This window comes from Empidonax traillii, unplaced genomic scaffold (genome assembly GCF_003031625.1).
Source record: "Empidonax traillii isolate 1590-97213 ecotype Southwest subspecies unplaced genomic scaffold, ASM303162v1 scaffold344:size748272, whole genome shotgun sequence".
Taxonomy (NCBI): domain Eukaryota; kingdom Metazoa; phylum Chordata; class Aves; order Passeriformes; family Tyrannidae; genus Empidonax; species Empidonax traillii.
In genome coordinates this window covers 471,845-492,613 of record NW_020955537.1, presented here as the reverse complement: position 1 = coordinate 492,613, position 20,769 = coordinate 471,845, and the positions used below count along the sequence as shown (strand labels likewise).

General features: G+C 39.4%; 1 protein-coding gene across 2 annotated transcripts in view; it reads right to left on the bottom strand.

Moving 5' to 3' along the window:
- GDAP1 (ganglioside induced differentiation associated protein 1) overlaps positions 1–20,769 on the bottom strand; it is a 32,170-nt gene that overhangs the window by 5,042 nt on the left and 6,359 nt on the right. The window contains exons 1-5 of one of the 2 annotated variants that reach the window (XM_027892281.1): positions 7,914–8,142; positions 7,521–7,713; positions 6,116–6,289; positions 3,490–3,584; positions 2,913–3,027 (exon numbers count right to left, since the gene is read on the bottom strand). In XM_027892281.1, coding sequence (XP_027748082.1) covers positions 2,913–3,027; positions 3,490–3,584; positions 6,116–6,289; positions 7,521–7,713; positions 7,914–7,964 — 628 coding nt within the window. In that variant the 5' untranslated portion in view covers positions 7,965–8,142. Of the gene's footprint in view, positions 1–2,912; positions 3,028–3,489; positions 3,585–6,115; positions 6,290–7,520; positions 7,714–7,913; positions 8,143–20,769 lie in introns of those variants that run through there. The other variant, XM_027892282.1, reaches the window with a different exon arrangement.

Below are 20,769 nucleotides of genomic sequence, written 5' to 3'. Positions count from 1 at the left end.
TATTGATTTGAGCAGATGTAGTTGATATTGACTGATGCTTCATGCAGTTCCCAGTGAAGTCAGAGGAAGGACTCCTATTAGCACCACTGGGAGTTGAACCAGGTTCTGAATAAGCAGAAGCGTAATTCCATTTAAACAGAATTTAGGATGATGACAAGGTTGTGTGCCTTTCGGCAAAGATCTGGGGGAAGGTCATCAGTGCAGATATCCTGACCTTATGTTACAGACCTGCTAGCCACAATGAAATGGCTGAAGAGGTATTCTGCAGGAGGCCAGCAGAACTCTCTCCATTTCCAGCCACAGGGGACTTCAACTTGCCAGATGTCTGCTGGAAATATAACACAAGGCAGTCTAGGAGGTCCTTGGAGTGTGTGGAAGAGAATTTCCGTCCTCTCAGCTGGTAGGTGAGCCTTCCAGGGCTGGTGCCCTGCTAGACATGTTGTTTGTGACCAGAGAAGAACTCATGGGCATTATGCTCAGTGGCTGTCTTGGGCACAGTGAACACAAAATGATAAGAGTTTTCAGTTCTGGGTGAAGGAAGGAGAGGTGCCAGCAGAACTGCCATCTTGGACTTCCGGCAGGCAGACTTCAGCCTGCTTAGGAGATTAATTGACAGAGTCCTTTGGGAGTCAGTCCTGAAGGGCAAAGTAGTCCAGGAAGAATGGACATGCTTTAAGGAGAAAATCTTAAAGGTACAGGAACAGGCTATGTTCATCTCCCCTATGCTGGCAGGGAGAAACACCAGCCTAATTAAACAAGGAACATAGGCTGGAACTCAGTGTAAAAGAGATTGTGTATCACCTCTGGAAGGAGGGAAGTAACTACAAGGATGTTGTGAGGTTATGCACGAGAAAATTATAAGGAAAGCCAAACTAGAACTTAATTTAAATGGTGCACTTAAAGACAACAAAAGCAGTTTCTGTAAATACATTGACAGTAAAAGGAGGGCTAAGGAGAGTCTCCATCCTTTGCTCAATGGAGGGGGAAACTGTGTCAGGGGATGAGGAAAAGGCTGAGGTACTTAATGCCTTCTCTGCCTCAGTCTTCAATACCAAAACAAGTTGTTCCCAGAACTGGAAGTTAATGACGGGGAGCCGAGCGAAGCCCCTATAATCCAGGAGGAAATTCTTAGTGACCTGTTATGCCACTTAGACACCCATGAGTCTATGGGCCCAGATGGGATGTGCCCAAGACTAAGAAGGGAGCTGGGAAAAGCTTGTCAAGCCACTCTCAATCATTTAGCAGCAGTTCTAGTTAACCAGAGAAGTCCCAGTTGACTGGAAATTAGTGACCCTTCATCTACAAGAAGGGTCAGAAGGAGGATCCAGGAAACTGGAAGTCAGTAAAGCCTTTGACACTCCCACAGCATCCTCCTGGAGAAACTGCCTGCTCATGGCTCGGATGGGTGCGCTCTTAATTGAGTGAAAACTGGCTGGATGTCCAGGCTCAGAGAATGGAGGTGAACGGAGTTACATCCAGATGGCAAGTGATGTTCTCCACGGCTCAGTATTAGAGTTGGTACTATTTAACATCTTAATTAACAACTGGGATGAGGGGATTCTGAGTCAGTTTGCAGACAACACCAAGTTAGGCAGCAGTGATGATGTGCTGGAGGGTACGAAGGCTCTACAGAGGGATCTGGACAAGCTGAACTGATGGGCTGAGGACAACTCCAGGATATTCAACAAGTCCAAGTGCTGGGTCCTGCACTTGAGTCACAATAACCCCATGCAGCGCTTCAGGCTTGGGGTAGAGTGGCTTGAGAGCTGCTCAGCAAAAATGGCCTTGAGGGTCCTGGTTGACCATGAGCCAGCAGTGTGCCTAGGTGACCAAGAAGGCCACCTGCATCTTGGCCTGTATCCGGAACAGGACTAGTGAAGCCATTGTCCTGCTGCACCTGGCACTTGTGAGGCTGCACCTTGACTACTGTGTTCAGTTCAGGGCCTCTCACTCCAAGAAGGACATTGAGGTGCTAGAGCAAGTCCAGAGTAGGGCAACCAAGCTGTTGAAGGGTCTGGAGCGCAATCCTTACGAGGAGCGACTGAGGGAGCTGTGGTTGTTTAGTCTGGAGGAGATTGAAAGGAGTATGCAGTGAGTTGGAAGTCGGTCTCTTCTGCCATGTCTCAATTAAAAGGATGAGAGGAAATGGCCTTAAGTTGCACCACAGGAGGTTCAGACCAGATATTAGAAATGTTTTTTTCACTGAAGGAGTGGCCAGGCATTGGAATAAGTTGCCCAGGGCAGTGGTGGAGTTATTGTCTCTGGAAGTGTTCACACGGCATCAGGATGTGGCACCTGGGAATATGGTTTAGGAGTGATTATGGAGTGCTGCATCAACAGTTGGACTAGATGATCAGGAAGGTCTCTCTCAACCTTTATGATTCTCTCATTCTGTGAAAATTTGACTTTCATTTGGGTAACTGGCAGGTAAACGGGACTGCTTTCCAAGAGGGTGAGGGAAGTGGGTTGCCTAACAATTAAAGCAATTATTCAGATTGCTAATTCTGCATGTACCACATATATCAGCACTGTGTTTACACAAGACTGTAATAAACCTATGTTAAACTTTAAGGTTGTGATCATTATAGTGAACTCAGGCCTACAATTACAACATCAACATTCTGTAGTTTAAGTTTTTCTGATTTTGTTGATAAAATATTGAAAAATTGTGCAGCTAATTATACTATGCTACGAATGTGATCAAGCACTCTCACAAGGAAGTGAGAACTCACTGACAGCGACTGTAAAGTAAGCTAGTATTTAAAACAGTATTGATCCCTTTTGTGATGTCAGTATATACTAAAAATAACAAATTGACACATTTTAAAACCAGTTCTATAACACTGCTGACAAGCTTACTCACTCTCCCGAAACAAAAGCATCAACAGGATTTAGCAATAATAATAGTTTACCTGGTGTTTCCTCATTTCGACGCTGCAATTCAGTCTCAACCTGATCCAAAACTTTTTCCAGTTCATCCAGTATTTTCTTTAGGTATTTTATATTATCATGATCCAGCAGCTTAGACTAAATATGTACACAGGTTAGTGTTTTAATCATCATACAGAGTTTATATTTTTATCAGAGAATCTTTTACTTAAGATACTACAGTGTTTATTCATAAAATGTGATTATTTCCTCCACATGGCTGGATACCATTTGGATACTGGTGACAATTCGGATAACAGAAGAAAAACATTAGAGATGCTACATATTTCGAGGTTTGCCTCACCCTTCAGGGTGCTTAACAGCCCAACACCAGCACTGATGTGTACTTACCTTTGAAGTCAGAAGGACCAGTCCAGTCCTTCAGCACACACTTGAAGTGTGTAGCTGATCTGGGGGGCAGACTGCTTCATGCCTTGAAGGGTTAAACCACTGCATGACATTACTGGTAATGACAGGTGAAACAAATGTTTACATTGTGACAAGAAAATCTAACACTAACAAGCTCATAATAAAGTGGTGGAATACAAAGAGCTTCCTTACTTTAAGGCGCTTCTGTTTCGCAATGTAGGCATCTTGAAGGTCTGGATTTTCTTCCGCAAGTTTCCTCAGTTCTGATTCTGTGTTACTTATTTGGGCTGATTGGGAAAAAACAAAACAAAACAAAACAAAACAAACAAACAAAAAACCAACCAAACAAAAACCAAACACAAAACACCACAAAAACCAAAGCAAACAAAAAAAGGAATGACAAATATTAGCTATCCAAACGTACTCACAATGCAATCCACAGGGACTGATCAATAGCCTGTGTACAAACATCACACCAAATGGCATCAGCTCCAAGTCAGGACTTAAAAACATCATGTTTTGGAAAACTTAACTGCTGCTTAAATTGATCCCACTGCACCTTCAGCTCATCAATTTGCAATGTCCTCTATAGTGGTGCAAAAATGAGGAAATCTTGTTAATTCTTTTATCTTATTCAGAAAAAAACCATTTTGCTGCCAAAATATGTGCTAAATCCAAAAAATTCTACTACAAAGACATTAGGTCTCTGATGCTTTTGTACCTCAGTTCCTAACATTCGTGTCATGCTGTGAAAGCGCAGACAGGCCCACACTGAATTTACTGAAGGTCACTGCAGGTTGCATGCATAATGTCAAAGCAAAAGCCTAAATACAACTGAATATGGTGTTTTCAGTTAGCTAGAATGTGACACCAAAGCATGTGATCCCTTTTGGAAATGTTCGTTAAGGACTATGCGGATGTTCTAGACAAACATTCATTACATGACTTAAAGAAGGAATGATGTGAAAAGTTTAAGATAATTTTACTGATTTCTACTACATGTGTATAGCCTTTTCTCTTCTTAAAATGGGACTTTGCTGGAAAATGTCATACTTACAGACCTAGAATACCAAAAGATAGTGAATAATAAGTCTTCTTCTAAAAATAAGTTTTTCTAGTAATAAACTGAGAACAAAAGAATAATTATAGAGCATGAATCACCTCTCACTGGTACTTGGTAATTAAGTTTAGTTCCAATTAAGTCTTATAAATCAAACTGATAAAAATTCTTTCTAGTGAATAATGAACTCACTGTTTTATAAATTCACTTCAACCTGACATGGCTGTGAGAGTCATCTTTCAGCATAGTATATGAAGAAATTGAAGGATGTAATCACACAACTAAAATCTCACATATGCAGTTAATTACTTGCTTGGATTTGGCACACATAAACATAATACAGAACTGGCTAATGCCTTATTACATCTAGAAGTTTGAAAAAGATTAGCCTTTCAAAACTGAAAACTAAACCATCCAGGAGAAGTTTGAACATGCAAAGGAATTGTTTGGGAACATCCACAAGCTATTTTAAAAAATGCTTCAAATCAAAAAAGTAGGCTATGCTTTAAGTATAAAAAGGTAAGAAAGCATCCCAGTTTAGATGAGTGATAATTTTAGCTCTACCACCATGAATGTGTGCAAACTGACAACAATTTATACCAACTAGAAGCTAGAGGGTAAGAACACATACAGTGAGAAATGCAGAAGACAATGTCGTAAAGTGAACCATAATAAAAGCACTGACTATGAACATGTGAAAACAAAAAAAATATCAACAATGTCTCTGAGTGAAGCACAACTGCTCAATAAACAGATAGCATTCACATTTGGGGGGAAAAAACCCACTAAACCAGACAGTACACTGATGTAGGAGAATAATTAATTTCTTGTACAAATGGGTATATTTAGATTAGATATTAAGAAGAAGTTCTTTACTGTGAGGGTGGTGAAGCACTGGAACAGGTTGCCCAGAGAAGTTGTGCATGTTCCAACCCTGGAAGTCTCCAAAGCCAGGCTGGATAGACCTTGGAGCACCCTGCTCTGGTGGATGGTGTCCCTGCCCATGGCAGCAGGGTTGTAACTACATGATCTTTAAGGTCCCTTCCAACCCAGGCCATTCTATGATTCTGTGTTACTTCAGTTACATAATTCATGCAACTATATGGAAAATTAACTGCCTGCCTTTACTTCTGACAACATAAAAGTATGGCTAAGTTCTCTAATAAGAGAAATGACTTCCCAAAAATTTTAAGGGGGAGGATAACACAATTTGTTGGAAATAGAATTTCTCAAACTAACACAGTATCACCTTTTATGATACCATGAATTTAGTAACAGTATAGCAGTATTACATTTCAAAGTCTCTGCAGTATTTGACTGTTTTCTATGGAGCATTTTAAAATATCATACAAAAAAGTCGACACAATATAAACCACTGACATTGACAAAAAAATCAAAGATCTCAGAATATAACGCAAATAGAAAATCATCATCCAGCTACGTTGTCGGGATTTGATCCTTGTCCTAGAACTATTTAGTTCTTTTGTAATACTTAGAAGGAAACATAAAAGTATTAATTAAAAGTTTACCATAGTGCAAAAATTAACGCCACAGACACCTCAAAAACGATACTTCCTCTTTCTCATTTCCAAATCATAAGAGACTACACCATCAATAAAAAGCACATGAACAAATCATCAAGGACTGCAACTAAAATTCATAAACTGTGCTCGATATCTTCTGCTTAAGGTGCATTTAAGAAGATGAATGTAATGCAAAAGCCTACAGATAGACAGTCAGAGCTATACCAGTACATACTACGAATTCTGCTGGTAGCATAGGCTGGAATCATGGAGTCCACTGTTAACTCGGGGTGCAGGATGCAGCCGTGTGTGTAGGCATCCATAGGCAAGGAGTCTAAAAGCTCTCTATAGTGTTGCACCCTTGGATAATACATGCTCCCCTCTTCTGGCATTAATCTTGGTACTTCCTCTGCAATACAAAGTTAAAAATAAAGTTAAAAGAAGAAGAGCCATGTAACTGACCAAAGTTCCTTCAGTGATGTCCAACTGGAACAGATGACACAGCCAGAGTTGGGAAAGCTTCACTTGCTCCCCACTGTAACTCAATACTGTTGTTGCAGCTCAGAGAAATGTTTATACACATACTTCATTCTAAAATGTTTTAATAATTCCAATTCCTATGGAGCAACTAACATAAACACATATTTAAGAGGTGTTCAAAACAGAAAAACAGATTCAGCATCTGTTACGTTCTTCTAGGAATGGGCAACCATGACACACAACCCTATAGTGCTCTCACAGTAGGGCACAGCTGAGGTTCCAGGAAATTGTTAAGGCTGAAACGTTACTATTGTTGTAATGCTTGCAAAAATTACAGTATAGGAATCCTACTCAAAGCATAGTTAGAAATATTCTGCACACCACTGAGTTTTACCCTGTCTTTGATCTACCTGGGCCCTGACTCCTCCTTTTTTTGATTAAAGCCAGCATTAAATACAAATCATGTTTTCTTAACAATCAAGTTTTCTTCAGGCCTTAGAAATCACAGCACTAAGTCCCCGAAACACAAAATGTTGCATCTTCATGCCTATAAAAAATACATCTCTGCATTTCCTTCAAAAATTGAACTAGTTTTTTTTTTTTTTTTTTGGCAATACAGACACAAAGAACTTCAAAAGCCTGCATGTGATCACTTCTGAGGTTTCTCTTCCTACTCTTTTACCTTTTCACTCCACTTTGGCTCCAAAAATAATTTGCTTATTCTACTTTCGTTTTTCCATCCAAGATTATTCTGGAGTTAGGCGTATTTCTTATCTCACAGAGAGTCTGGACCTGCCCAACAACCACAGTCATGCACCTTTGTTCAACACTTTATTTTTCATGGCAGTGTCGCCTCAAGGTTAACACAGCACAATGCTGCTGCCATTCCTGCCTTTCCATCCTTCCTAAAGGGTTAAGGAGGACAGTGGTAGGTTTTACTTGAAAGGGTTGAGAAACTGCTGGAAGGCCTTCATTTCATTTTAAAGGAACGTGTTTTCAGCCCACACTGCCAACTATTAGGAGGGCCCATTTACTTTGAGACTCTAAGCATTTTCCGTCCTGAGTGAACGTCCCCGCAGCGACACAGAGCTGCCCCCAGCACTGCTGGCACGCTATGGGGCGAGGGGAGGGATATCACACCGAAATGCCTGCGGGATTACCATCTACAAACGTTGCTTCCAGGTAATCAATAATCTGCGTCGCCTCACAAATGATGTTTTCCCCATGGATCAGGACAGGTACTTCTCCGGAAGAACTCAGGCGCATGAACCACGGCTCGTTGTGCTCGCTGAGCGGCAGGTTTACATCGTGCTCCTCGCACTTCAGCGCCTTCTCGGCTATTGCCAGCCGCACCTGCAAGGGCACCACGGCTCACCCCGGGGGCAGCACTCCCCGCACGGCCGGACCCGGCCCGCCCCGGCCGCAGCCACGGGCGCCTCCCCCCTCCATGCCCGCACCCCGCTCCCCCGCGGGCGGGCAGGGGCTCTCGGCACGGCGGAAGGGGAGACCCGCGGCCCACAGGCCGCCGCCCCGCGCCCCGCCGCGCCCCTCACCTTCTGCGAGGAGAAGGACTGCGTCCAGTGGTACAGCACCAGCGGCGCCATCACGGGCTCGGCTGGGCCCGGCTCGGCTCGGCCCGCGGCGCCGGGCAGGGCGGAGGCTGCGCGGGCAGGAGCGGCGGCCGGGCCCGCCCCGCCCCGATCCGCTCCGCTCCTGGAAACCAACACAAGGGAATGCCCAGGGGGATGCGGAGGACACCCCCTCTTCCCCGCGCCGCAGTGCTCGGAGGGCGACCCTTCCTGAAGGGAAACCGCCCCGAGAACGATCCTTCCTAAGGGGAAACCGCCCGCAAAGCCGTCTACAGCATCCCCTAGGGAAGCGCAGGAAGATGGATGCGCAAGTGGAAAAGGTCACATGGCACTGTGTTCCCTTTTATATTTATTTGTTTATTTCCTTGAGCAAATGCTTCCACTATGAATTTTAGGGACATTGGCATCATGTGCTTGGGGAAGAAAAAAAAATACTACCAGAAGACATCCTGAATTGGACCCCTGGGATAGATCCTCTACTGAGAAATACGTCATAGCAAGAAGGAACAAAGATTGAGAATAACTTCTTTTGCTTCTGGTGTGTTCTTTCAATATCAAGAGAGAATGTTTCTTAATTGTTTTTTTAGACAAAATTATAAAATTGAACAATTTGGGAGGGCTTTTTTTCAATTTCCCCTGTGTGAAGGTCCTTTCTTAAAAGCATTTGATAATAGCTTCCATCATCAAAAAATGCTTCCTTTGTATCTTACACTGGAGATGGTTTAGAAGATGCAGTTGCTGATAGTATATACATTAGACACTATCAGCATCATCAGGGAGATTTTAGCAAATTAAAAAACCACGGTGGGATTACAGACTCCAGAATATTGCTCTCTTCATTCTGAGTGCTCAGTCCCCAGTAAAGGCAAGTACTTCAGGCAAGTCTGATAACTCACTCCCACGTGCAATTTCTGTGTAACAGATGAACCCCACCAGTAGTATCCCGAAGACCTTAACCTAATATGTTGGGAGAGACATCCCAGTAACAAGTACATTTAGGTTTAAGGGAAATTTTTTCTAACGTTAAGCAAGGAAATGGATTTAAGTCACTGAAAGAGACAAGGTAATGGACAAATCTTATAAACAAAAGAGAAAAGAAACAAAAAGCCAGCTTCCAGCCCTGCACTGTTCATGTAAGTGGACACAGGGGCAGGCCGATGCCTTCCCCAGAGACTACTCCATGCTAGAGTCACAAACCAAAATAATCTCTTCAGAAGGTCAGGCATGACAAGAGGCTTCTCATAAATCCCAGCTGACAGCAGTCAATGTGTTACTGATGGTAAATCCTACATTTTTTGGCATTTAATTTAATTGGAATTCTTCAAAAAGTTGGAGAATGTGCTTAGAATGGATAATAAGAAAGCAGTTAATGGAATGAGATAAATGCATTACAGGTGGATTTACTTCCCTTTAAGATACATGTCTAAGGTAAGAGTGCTGGAATATGCCCTAGTACACTAGGGCTTTTATCTGTGACTCACTGATATATGGATATTCTCATGGGTCCCTGCCTAGGCTGCTATAAAGCAGTTCCTCACAGCTAGATCTTAAAATAACTCCAGGCAAGGAACTGGGATTTTTTTAGTATTATTATTATTATTTACATGCACTAGACACTGTGTCAGGTTTTTATTTTGCTATTTTTTCCTTAATTTTGCCTTTAAATCAAAATGTTGTCATTTTGTCAGTTACCACATAGACCACTACTCCAATTCTCTTGTTCAGCTAAGTAATTTAATATCACACATGGACTTCTGAGTCTGAGTTATGTTTTGTTACCTGGTTTAGATGCCTAGAAAGGCAATGAAAGGTATCTATATTATAGTACAATAAAGAAAAAAGGACCAATGCAAACAATATTTCCTACTTCAGGCCTGTTCAGTAACAAAGCAGCTGCAATCATATTTAGGTGTTTCTTCTTCCTGCAATCTAGTCATCTGTATTGCTACGAAATACAGAAAGGACACTGACCATGTTAATAGTCCTGACTTGCTGCCAACAGCTCAGCTGAGGAGGGAGCGCCTGCGGCCGGGCTCTCCCCAGCCCGTCAGGCAGCTGTTCTCAAGCCTGACCACACGAGGCCTCCCTATTCCAAAAATACGATGCAAAGAACCTTCTCATTCCAGAGATTGTGAAGAAGGGGCTGATTCCTTTTCGTTCAGGACGAGCATCCAGCCATCCACCTATGTTTGTTCCCAAGCCCCTCTACCTTCTCATACCTGAAGAAAAGCAAATAAAAGGCCCAAAATTATGAAAAAGCTCACTGCACGGTGGGCAACCTTGTTCCACGTGCATTTACACAAAGCTCTACACAACTGAAATGAAAGTCCCCAGAAAGGCACCTTTGATGCATATGTGTCAGGAATAAAAAAGAAGCACACAGCTGCAAACCTGACTGGCATCTTGCATCTGCAAGCAGCCCCCTAGCCCTGCCTGATAAATCATTTTTCCAACTGCACTGATGTTCTTGCCCTATTTCTCTACATGGCCTCTCTTGGCCATGTAGAGAAATTACACAATTACAAAAAGTACACAATTACAAAAATATGTATACACACCATCCCCTACAAGTGTTTTTTTAATGTATATATTTTTACGTCATGGAAAGAAAATAACACTTACAGCTAATACTAATAACTAAACAGTACAAAAACCAACATGTAAATGGTTGTATAAATTGGGTCAAACATCTGAAAATCAGTATTCTGATAAGCAGTTTTCTTCTTTACTTCACCTTGCACTCCATGATATTGACAAGAAACATTTAGGCCAGATTAAAGTGATTGATGCAAGTAAAAAATTACTATTTATTTCTAAACAGCTTTCATTGTGCATTTTGAAAACCAAGTTTGATTAGATTGCAGGGGCAAAAAAATCTTTTTGCTTTTTTCTATGCAGCCAGAGCCATTATAGCTAAAAATTAACTGGATTCTGTTTATGCATCAATAACAGACGCATTGGTTCAGCTCTGAGTGCAGAACTGGCCTAATTGACAGTGATGCAGGAGTTAATACTGGCTGGGAAAGTAAGACCAGTTCTGTTCTGGACCTTCTGTCATCAATAGTTATTGACCAAATTCCAGTGGCAGATGCTGCATTACTGTTGATGATACGAGTCAAAAGAACTTAGCATTGAATTTAGATACACAGCTGAGACTTAATATTGACACAAGAACTGTCTTTAATGTGACTGATGAATTAGATATGCAACTATTTAGAAACTGAGAGCAAAGATACATCTTGATAGTCCCAGCTGAGACCGTCTGTGCCCTAATTTAACTGCATATAAAACCATGGAGGGATGGCAATTTAAGATAACTGATGCATATTCTTGAGAAATATAATTAATGAGCTATCATTTTACATCCAACAAAATGAACTTATAATAGAATTTATTTGGTCATTTTCAAAGTTACTTAATGTATAATACTAGGTTTTATATTGAGATTTCACCAAAAAATTCTGCCATGTTTTCTCTAAATACTATATTCCAGCCTGTTCCATGAAGGAGTTTCATCTGTAAACATTGCTTAATAATTAATTTTTCTATATCAAATTCTTAGAAGTTTTATAGTAAGTCTATTTCAAAATAGTTTAGAGATTGTAACAAAAATATTCATTGTTCTAATGCTATATAAACTTCCATAGTTTTGATGATTGGAATGAATTTTCCTGAAATATCAGGCTTTGAAAACACAGAAATATACTTAATGTATTTACATAAGGTGAGAGAAGTGCAATATCTTAGCTGTCAACCTTAAAATCTATATATTAACATTAAAGCTTTATCCAGTCTATCACCCCTCAAGCTTTTATAGAAACAACATCTTCATTATAAAATCTAACATATCAGCCTAATTCAAAATATCTAAATCATGTTTTTATAAACTCATCTATGTCTGCTGTCACTGTGCACAGGTGTAATATGCTGGGTCACGAACTCAGACCATTGCTGAGCTTTTAGGAACAGTTCTGTATCATCACTTCACATGCTTCATCTTCCCACGCATTAACTTAGATGAGTAACCCACATGAGTGACAATTCTATTAAAAGGCTCTCCTGTGCTCTGTACCTCTGTGCATAGCATCCAGGTGTTGATTTTTTTATACTGGTTTTAATCTAACAGTGATGACATTTTGTTTGCACAGCACTGTCTGGCACACTGGGTTTTGGCTGCCCCTTTGAATTCACATATTACCACAACATAAAAAAAAATGAATGTTAAAAAGAGTACCTTCCATTGCCTGTGGCCAAAATCAAAGTGTACAACTTTGAGCTAGTAAAATAGATTAGACAGATGCTGAAACAAAGTCCACCAAAGTTAGAGGGGTGATTTGTAATAACTTCAATGGGTCCTCTCTCAAGTCTCAAGCAGGTTCAAATTCTACATCACACTGCAAAATATAAATATCCAGTAACTAGGATGACAACCAAACACAGAAAGACTTAAGGAAATCTAAGGGGTTAAGTACAATTTTGTAAATGTCCTCCAAAGTCTCACACAGTATTTTCTCAGACTGGAAAACAATTTTAAAAGATCTTTCCTGAAAAAATTATAGAAATCAGATTCTTTCCATCCCTGAAACAAACCCAAAGTTTAATTATTTTCAAAAATTTCTAAAAATCTTTGAAAAGGTTGCAAAAACTTTAATTTAATTTGCAAATAAGTTTAAACTAAACATTTAATCCTTTTCCAGCCAACTCCTCACAAAAATAGCTTTAATATACTTTAAAGCATAATCATGCACTCCCAAACATTTTCACCGACAAGTAAAAAAATAGCTGCCACTAAGAAAGAGGCATTTCTTTTAACAGCATTAATCATTAAGACAACATAGAAATATAGTTCTCATTTAAATAAGGAAATTTTTATTTCTTCAGCATTAATTCTTGCGATTTGCCCATTACCTTTCTGCAAGCTGGACTAAATAACCAAACAGGACCAGGCAAAATATTTCAATTAGCTTCCCTGAAATCTCACTTCATGAGATAGTCAATAAAATAAAAGTGCTTTGAAAAGCTTAGGTCACCTGCTGTCCCAGAGCACCTTGTGCCAGCACAGCAGCAGGGATGAAGGTTGTTCTGTCCTGGGCCATCCGCGGTCTCCCCACCACCACAGAAAAATCATGGGGACTGTCTGGGTAACCCAGCTCACATATTCTCGGGGAGGGGTGGGGGCCTTAAGTGTGGGTAGAATATTTTCTCTTGCTAACATTTTTCCCCCCAATTTAAATTACATCATTTATGCATGAGTATTATTGTCTTTTCAAATTATAGTACAGCAGAAACAAAAAGGAATTTATAGTGGTCCGTTATGATATATCAATTTACTGAATTTTGAAAAACTGGAGAAATTTTCATTAAGTTCCACTTCTCACAACATCTGTATAAGCCAACTGGAATTTTAATTCCTGATATTTCCCAGAGGAGGACCCTCCATATGCATGACTTCCTGTACCAGCTCTCATTTCAACACTTGACAAGGGGAGACTCAGCATTCCTGTTACACAACTTCCATCCTCTCCATACAGACATCGGGATACTATTTTATTAGGTCTTCAGATCGATTTAAACAACTTCTCCTGCTTTTCTTCAAATTAACAACATAGCTACTCTGTATTTGATTGATAATTGTTCTTTGAGTTTTCCAGCCTCTTGGCATGTGTTGCTGAAAAAGCCCAAAAGAAGTTGACAACAATTCGTAACTCCCTAATTTGAGTTCTGATACAAAGAGACTCCACTTTAAATTATTATTTTTGTCTGTACTCTTCTTTCTTAACCATGGTTTAGGTGTTTAAGAGTAAATCACTATTTATGGTTTAGGTGTCCTGAATACCAAGAATGGTCAAACTCCCTTGTTTTATAGACAAAGGTATTTTTTGGCACCCAGGTATTTCAAATGAAGTTAACTCCAACACAAGCAATGATAATTTAAGGAACTGGGATTCTTTGACTTGATTGTTATAAACTATCTATGCCACTTAAAACCTTAAATTTTCAATGCTTGAAATAAAAGAACAGCAGAATGTAACAGCTGCACAAATTCATTATCAAATATCATGCAAACGCAACATTCACCTAACTCCTCCCGTAAGCAAGACCTTCATTTGTGAAAGTATAAATAGGACAAGATACAGTTTTGGGCAGCAATAGATCTGGGCACCGAATTGCTGTCTATGTACTTTTGGCACTGACTGAAACATGCTGGCATGATTTTTTCTCAACTGCATAACGTCACTCACAAATAGAGAACAAATTCCAGAGCTACTGCTCTGAAAACATACTTCCCTCTTCACATTTAAAGAAATGTCAATGAGATTTTCTGAAGGAAAAAAGAGGCAGTATATAAGTGCCAGCTGAAGGCAGTAATACTTGCTATTTGACATTTACTGCGTTATCTGAGAAAAAAAAAAAAAAAACACTATACAGAGAAAGGGATGAATTTAAATCCCGTGTGTGTAATTGATACAAATGAAAGTATGAAGTTGTCTCCATGCCCTGTGCAAGTGCAAGGGAGAAGTGAGGGCAGCAGGCGATGGTATGTGTCTGAAATAACAAACCCTTTCCACTAACACCCTGGCTAATGCACCGGTGTGGAGGCAAAGCCAGAGGAGAGAAGCTGCAGAAGCTGAAGCGAGCTTTTCAGATTTTACAGAGACGCGCAAACTGGAGTGGGGGTGGAGGAGGACGCAATGCCTTGGCTTAATTTCTGTAGTGTCTTGTCAAGTCCAGTGGTCAGAACACAAAAGCAGAATTTGACCGGTGTTTTACAGTCCTCAGAGCAAAATTAAGCATTATATATAAAAGCTTAGAAGCTATATTAACACAAGTTAATATGAAGAGAGCTTAGGGACAAGGAAGTGAGAACATTCTCTTGGCCCAGAGGGGATAATCTATCTTCTCAAGATGAAGAAATTAACAGGTTTTTTTCTTGGCCTTGAATAATTAAATTTTTCCCTCTTACATGCTAGATAGGCCACTGCCACAGACCTTCAAGGCTATCTTACTTCATCTCAATATACTGCACACAGTGAGAAATAACTGGAACTGGAAAAAACTTTTTAATCTCACCCTCGCTCTGACTTCACTTTACAATACATTCTAACTCCAGTTTTGACATTCTGTATGACCTAAGACAGTTGAACAAAGAGCTATTTTTCAGTTCACCTTTCCTCCTCTATAAAAGCCTCATGCTTTAATGGTTCTAAGTCCCTAGAAAACACAAGTTAACACAAAAAGGAAGTCTACAAGTACATAGTTCGTTTCTTGGTGCAGTGTTTTAATACCGTGATTAAATTTGTATTCCCCCTAAACTGCATTTTGTTTGAACTCCCTGGCTTGTGATCCCATTTCCCCTGGTTTTCTTGATGTCAGCTTCTTCAATGCCGGCAGAAGATCCCTCCGAACTGCAGCTGCATTTGTAAATGTTTCATCAAAGGCTCTGAACGTCTGGTAACCAGCAGACCTGGTGGGTGCTACGAATGTGATCTGGGTCTATCTCGGGGAAGAACAGCATGACCATATTTACTGCCGATGCTATTCTGGGGGCTGTATGACGTGCTTCTCCCCTCTGGCTGAGCAACACTTGCCCATTTGTCTTTCAACACTCACTCGGAGCATGACAGGATGAAATAAAACAAAATTTACTGGTAGCAAGCCTACTTGCATATTGAAGACTTCCATTTTCACAATTTGATCATGCAAACACACAGTCTTATTTCAATAATCATGTTAAACAATTTGTATTCTAGGTAGATTAGATTCCTAGGTTACATTTAAAAAAAAATAGAAGATAAATAAAAACTACCTCATAAAATAATTCAAACTAGCATGATGGCACAAGCTTATTTGTCCCCATAAATGAAATCTTAGCTAAGGATGGTGGCAACACAGTAGTTACAGATCTGCACAACACCTCCAAATGTGGATAACATCTGTGTCTCCTAACTGTGAAAATAGATGGGAAAATACTGCACTTCATGAAGCAATCGTGCACATAGGATCACCTCTTCCAAAATCAGGCAAGTAGTTTACAAACTGAAACTCACTCAGTAGCCAGCAGAATGAGCCAGGCACTTCCAGTGATTGATTAAACCCAACCTAGAGAAAGATCTGTACAAGAATTTGTAAGAGAAATAAGAGAAAAAAAAAAAGAAAAAAAAAACCCACAAATGAAAAACCTAAAAAAAATTCAGATTAAAATGACATGCACATTTTTCACACTTCAAGTGTTATCATTTTACCAATATAATATATTTTTTAAAAAAATCTATGAATATACCGCTGATACCATATCGCCCAGAAAATATCACTTTTTTCTTCTTTTAAGCTTATACAAATAAATCTTCAGCACTAAAACTGGATACTGAACTTTTGGGTAGAAAAATTCTGATGTAATAAATTTTTTTAAAAGGCTAACATTTTCTAAATATTTCATTTGGCTCAATCTTTCAAATATGCAATCAGCTGTTTAAGATGAAATCTGATTAAAAGTTTTATTAGACAAAAACTGCAGTTTTAAACACGCAAAACCAAAACCATATCCCTTTATATATGAAAACAAAACTGCAACCCCCAGCTTCTAACTTCAGCATATTGTATCACAGAACCACAGTCTTCCAGCTCTATTAAATTCTTGGTTTCACGGCAGAACCTCACATAAGCAAAAATAGCAGACAGATAACTGTGGGTGAATTAACAAAATTTTTGCAGTGTTATGAAACAAAGGAATTTCAAAATAATTTTAATTCTCAAATCAGCTGAGAAAAAACTTTGTACCTAACATAGCCAAATATCATGCGGATTAGTGCCACTGAAAAATTTTAAAATTAATAACCTAAAACACAAACTAAGGTGATCTCCAAACGGGCTTCACAGCACTGCTGATTTTAGGCATACCTACAAGTGAAAAATTTAATGATAAATACAAGCCTAACTAAATACAAATGATTATTCTGTAAGTCAATTACATTTTTTATGCATTCAGACATAATAGAACATCATGTAATTGTTTTTCAAATACACCATATTATTAGGAAGAGATACACTCCATGAATACAGCAGACACTGTCAGACAAGAGATACTTTTATATTTGGTATGAATCTTAACTTCCACTGTTACATGCTGAATACACGGTATAGCTGGGTTACAAAAACTTAAATAATGGATTATTTTTTATAAAGGATCTTTTGTTCAAGATCATAAGCTTCTACATAAAAGGAATTTATTTACTATGACAACTGCAGTTACTAAAAGATGATACTTTAAAAAAAGAGCACTAGGAAACCTGAGTTAGACTTCATACCTAGAATTTCATGTTTTCTACTAAAAAAAGACAAGATTACTTTTAAACAAAACTAAGTCTCAAAACTCTCCCAGTCACACAGTTTCTCTTTAGAAAAAAATAATGCAAATATTAATTTGTCCAATGTCTTTCTTGTACTTGCCAGAAGCAGAGATATACATAACTTATTCACATGCAGAGCTGCAAACACAATTTCACGTGACTTCACCAAAATAAGAGCATAAAAACTGTACTGCACCTGCAGAATACAGAGAGAATCACCCAAAATTCTACACTGGTGGTTGTGCCTTCCAAAGAGCAGAATCTAATCTTCAAGCTGAAATAGAAAACTATTTTGCAGCAACATGATATTACATTAAGTGCATTTGCTAAGAAAGTCAGTTTTCAAGATGCAAAAGGGGCTGATACTGTAATCCACATGGCGAACGGGTTTCTTCATCATATAAAAATATCATGACATTATGTTATGAGCACTTAAAAAGCCAACAGAACAGAAGCAAGTCAAGAATAAATGAAATCTCATACCAGCTGGGAGGTTTAATTCATTGGTTAGGCTGATTATGATGCACTAACGCTTGCTATATTTTTTATGTAAAATTAAACATGTAAATATGTTTAGGTGTTCCACTTGTGTGTTAGCTGTGGTAAGAACAATTTTCTTCTCCTGGACAATGTTCCTGGATAAGCATAAGAAACATATCAATAGTGTGCACTTATTAACTTGGGCATAACAAGCATCTGTTTGTCTTTTACTGTTTTATCAAAAATCAGTTAGAGTAAGCCGCATTATCCTCACCAAAGTTTAAGCAGATTGAGGGAGTGGCTTTCTATTAATGGTCTTTGCAGTGCAGCCTGCTTAGCCCCATGGTAGTGTCCTCTAAAGCTCAATTCCTCTATTGCAGACTTTGTAAATAGAAACTTATCTCAGAAGTGTGCATAAAAGTATCCATATTCATCATCAAAGAGCAAAACCCTCAGCTTTTGCACCTCTGGTAGCATTTGCCTTTTCTCCATCATCACCTGAAAGAAAACCCCAAAACACTGTCATAATTAGAATGATAATGATTTTCAATTAATTTCACAAATGGATTCACTCAGAAGAACAGTTAACCAATTATGTGCAGTATAAGAAGCACCACCACTAATTTATTGGTGAAAGGCAACAGCTGTTTGTTCTGCTTCAGCACAGTAAAACAGGAACGTGACAGCCATGGCCAGCCACCTGTCTTTTAAAATTATAAATTTATATCTATTCGCTATTTTAAACAAAAAAAAAAAAAAGCATTTCCATTTTTATAAGAAAAAAAAAGAAGTCACAAGACAGACCTCACGTTAAGACAAAATTAGGTATGAATGCAGACAGACATGGCCTCATCCCTAGGTCTGATAAAATCTGCCAGATGAAATGGAGACAGATCCTAAGGAACAGCAAGGTCCAGGGAGCATCTGGAGAGGTGTGATCCCTATAGAAGTTAGCACAGGTGCCTTCTTGAGGTGCACTCACCATTGCAAAGGTCTCCTGATGTGACCCATAGACCTCTGGTCTTCTTTGCTGGAGTCAGGAGAGGGAAACCATGGAGCTGGGACTACCTGCCTGACAAAGGAATTCTCTCTGTGAAGGTCTGTAATCACTGGTGATGAAAATGCTAACTAATGAAGGAGGACTTCCAATGAATAGGTGGCCTAAAGCATGGCAAAAGGCCTAGATTTCTGGGAAGATATAAGTGGCTCTCAACAGAGGTATTCAGAAAAATAGCACCATGGCAAGCAGTAAGACTGCTGAACTTGTTTTCCTATGCTATTAAAGCAGCATATATGAAAAATATTTAACCCACTAGCTAGTTTACATAAAAATTACCAGAGGAATTAAGATCTCAAAGGTACGACATTCCTACAATTCAAAACAAAGCCAAGCCACAAAATACACATCCAGGCAGAAGAGAGATGCTTTGCACATACTAACAAATATTAAACAACCCCAATTCTTACCTGATGTGAGAGCTAACACAAACCCTCCAAACAACTAGAAAAACTTCAATCAGGTCTTGGACCTCCTCAGGCACCTGGAAAATCTGTAGGACATGGCAATGCAGGACTCTAGAGCTTTGGGTGCTGCCGCTAGTTCTTCAAGGTACAGAACAGGATGAAGATGGGGGACTTCAACAACAAAAGGACCTGTTGGGGAAGTACTATAGGGTCATTACAGTAGAAAAACATAGAATCATAGAGTGGTTTGGATAGTAAGGAACCTCAAAGATCATCTCATTCCAAGCACCCTGCCATGTGCAGGGACACCTTCTACTAGACCAGATTGCTCATAGCCCGATCCAACCTGGCCTTGAACATTTCCAGGGACCGGGCATCCACAACTCTTTGGGCAACCTGTTCTGGTGCCTCACCACCCTCAAAGTAAAGAATTTTTTTCCTAATATCTAGTCTAAACCTACTCTCTTTCAGTTTGAAATCATTCCCCATTGTCCTGTCACTACCTGCCCTTTTAAATAGTCTCTCTCCGTTTTTCTTGTAGGTTCCCTTCAGGTACTGGAAAGCTGTTGTACAGGGAAAAGTTTTGTAATCAAGCAGATAAGTGACTACATCAAATCTGGAATATCTTTTAGTTTTAATCAATGCGAGGTAAACCGACTAAAACGCAAGACTAAGGGCAACTCGGGTGAAAGATTATGAGAAAATATTATTTGTAATTCCTAGAAAAAGAGAATGGAATTAAAAAAAAATAAAAAAAAAAAGGTGAACAGCAAAGCTGTCAGCTTCTCTGTCTGCTTTCAATTGCATTAGGGCAATTGTTTGTATATATGCTCTGCAAACAGAGCAAAGGATTCAGCTTTAAGAGCAAAATAAAAATAAATCTTTTTGCTGGATTATTTTTAAGCTGGATTGGTTCCCTGATCCAAATCACAGCTCACTGAAGAAACAGTTGTGCTGGCAGAACAGAGGGCTGGGGACATGAGAATATCTCAAGCCAGTGTCAGCCAAGAGTGCCCTGTAAAAACCACAGACTTAAGATTTGCTCTCCACTAGGTTATATTTTCTTAAAAACTCGAAACAGAGCAATCTGTTTTCTTAAAGAAATAATGTGAAGGGCATAAACACAAACTACCTTGATGTGAAGGGAAAATGAGTATCACAAGATAAACAACTAAATTGAGAGCTCTTCAATGATACTGAAACACTAGAAGGAAGTATACACAAGTAAAAAGTAGGTCAAATTACTAAAGGATGAATTTTAGGGAAGAGTGTAAGCATGTAGGAGCAAAATCAGAAAGGCCAAATCACAGAATGAATCTTAGTTAGGACTAGAAAAGAAAACTGAGACTGCCCTAGAGGAGAAGGACGAGGAGGGCAAAGGGAAGGGCTGTACCACGGCTCTGTGGGGAGGAAAAGCTTTCAGATGGACCAGTGAGATAAACCAAAATGTTAAAAGCTTTTTTGTTTCAGCCTTCACTAAAAGAGATACTATGTATTTTGATTTCAGCCAAGCTGCTGATGTTCATTAA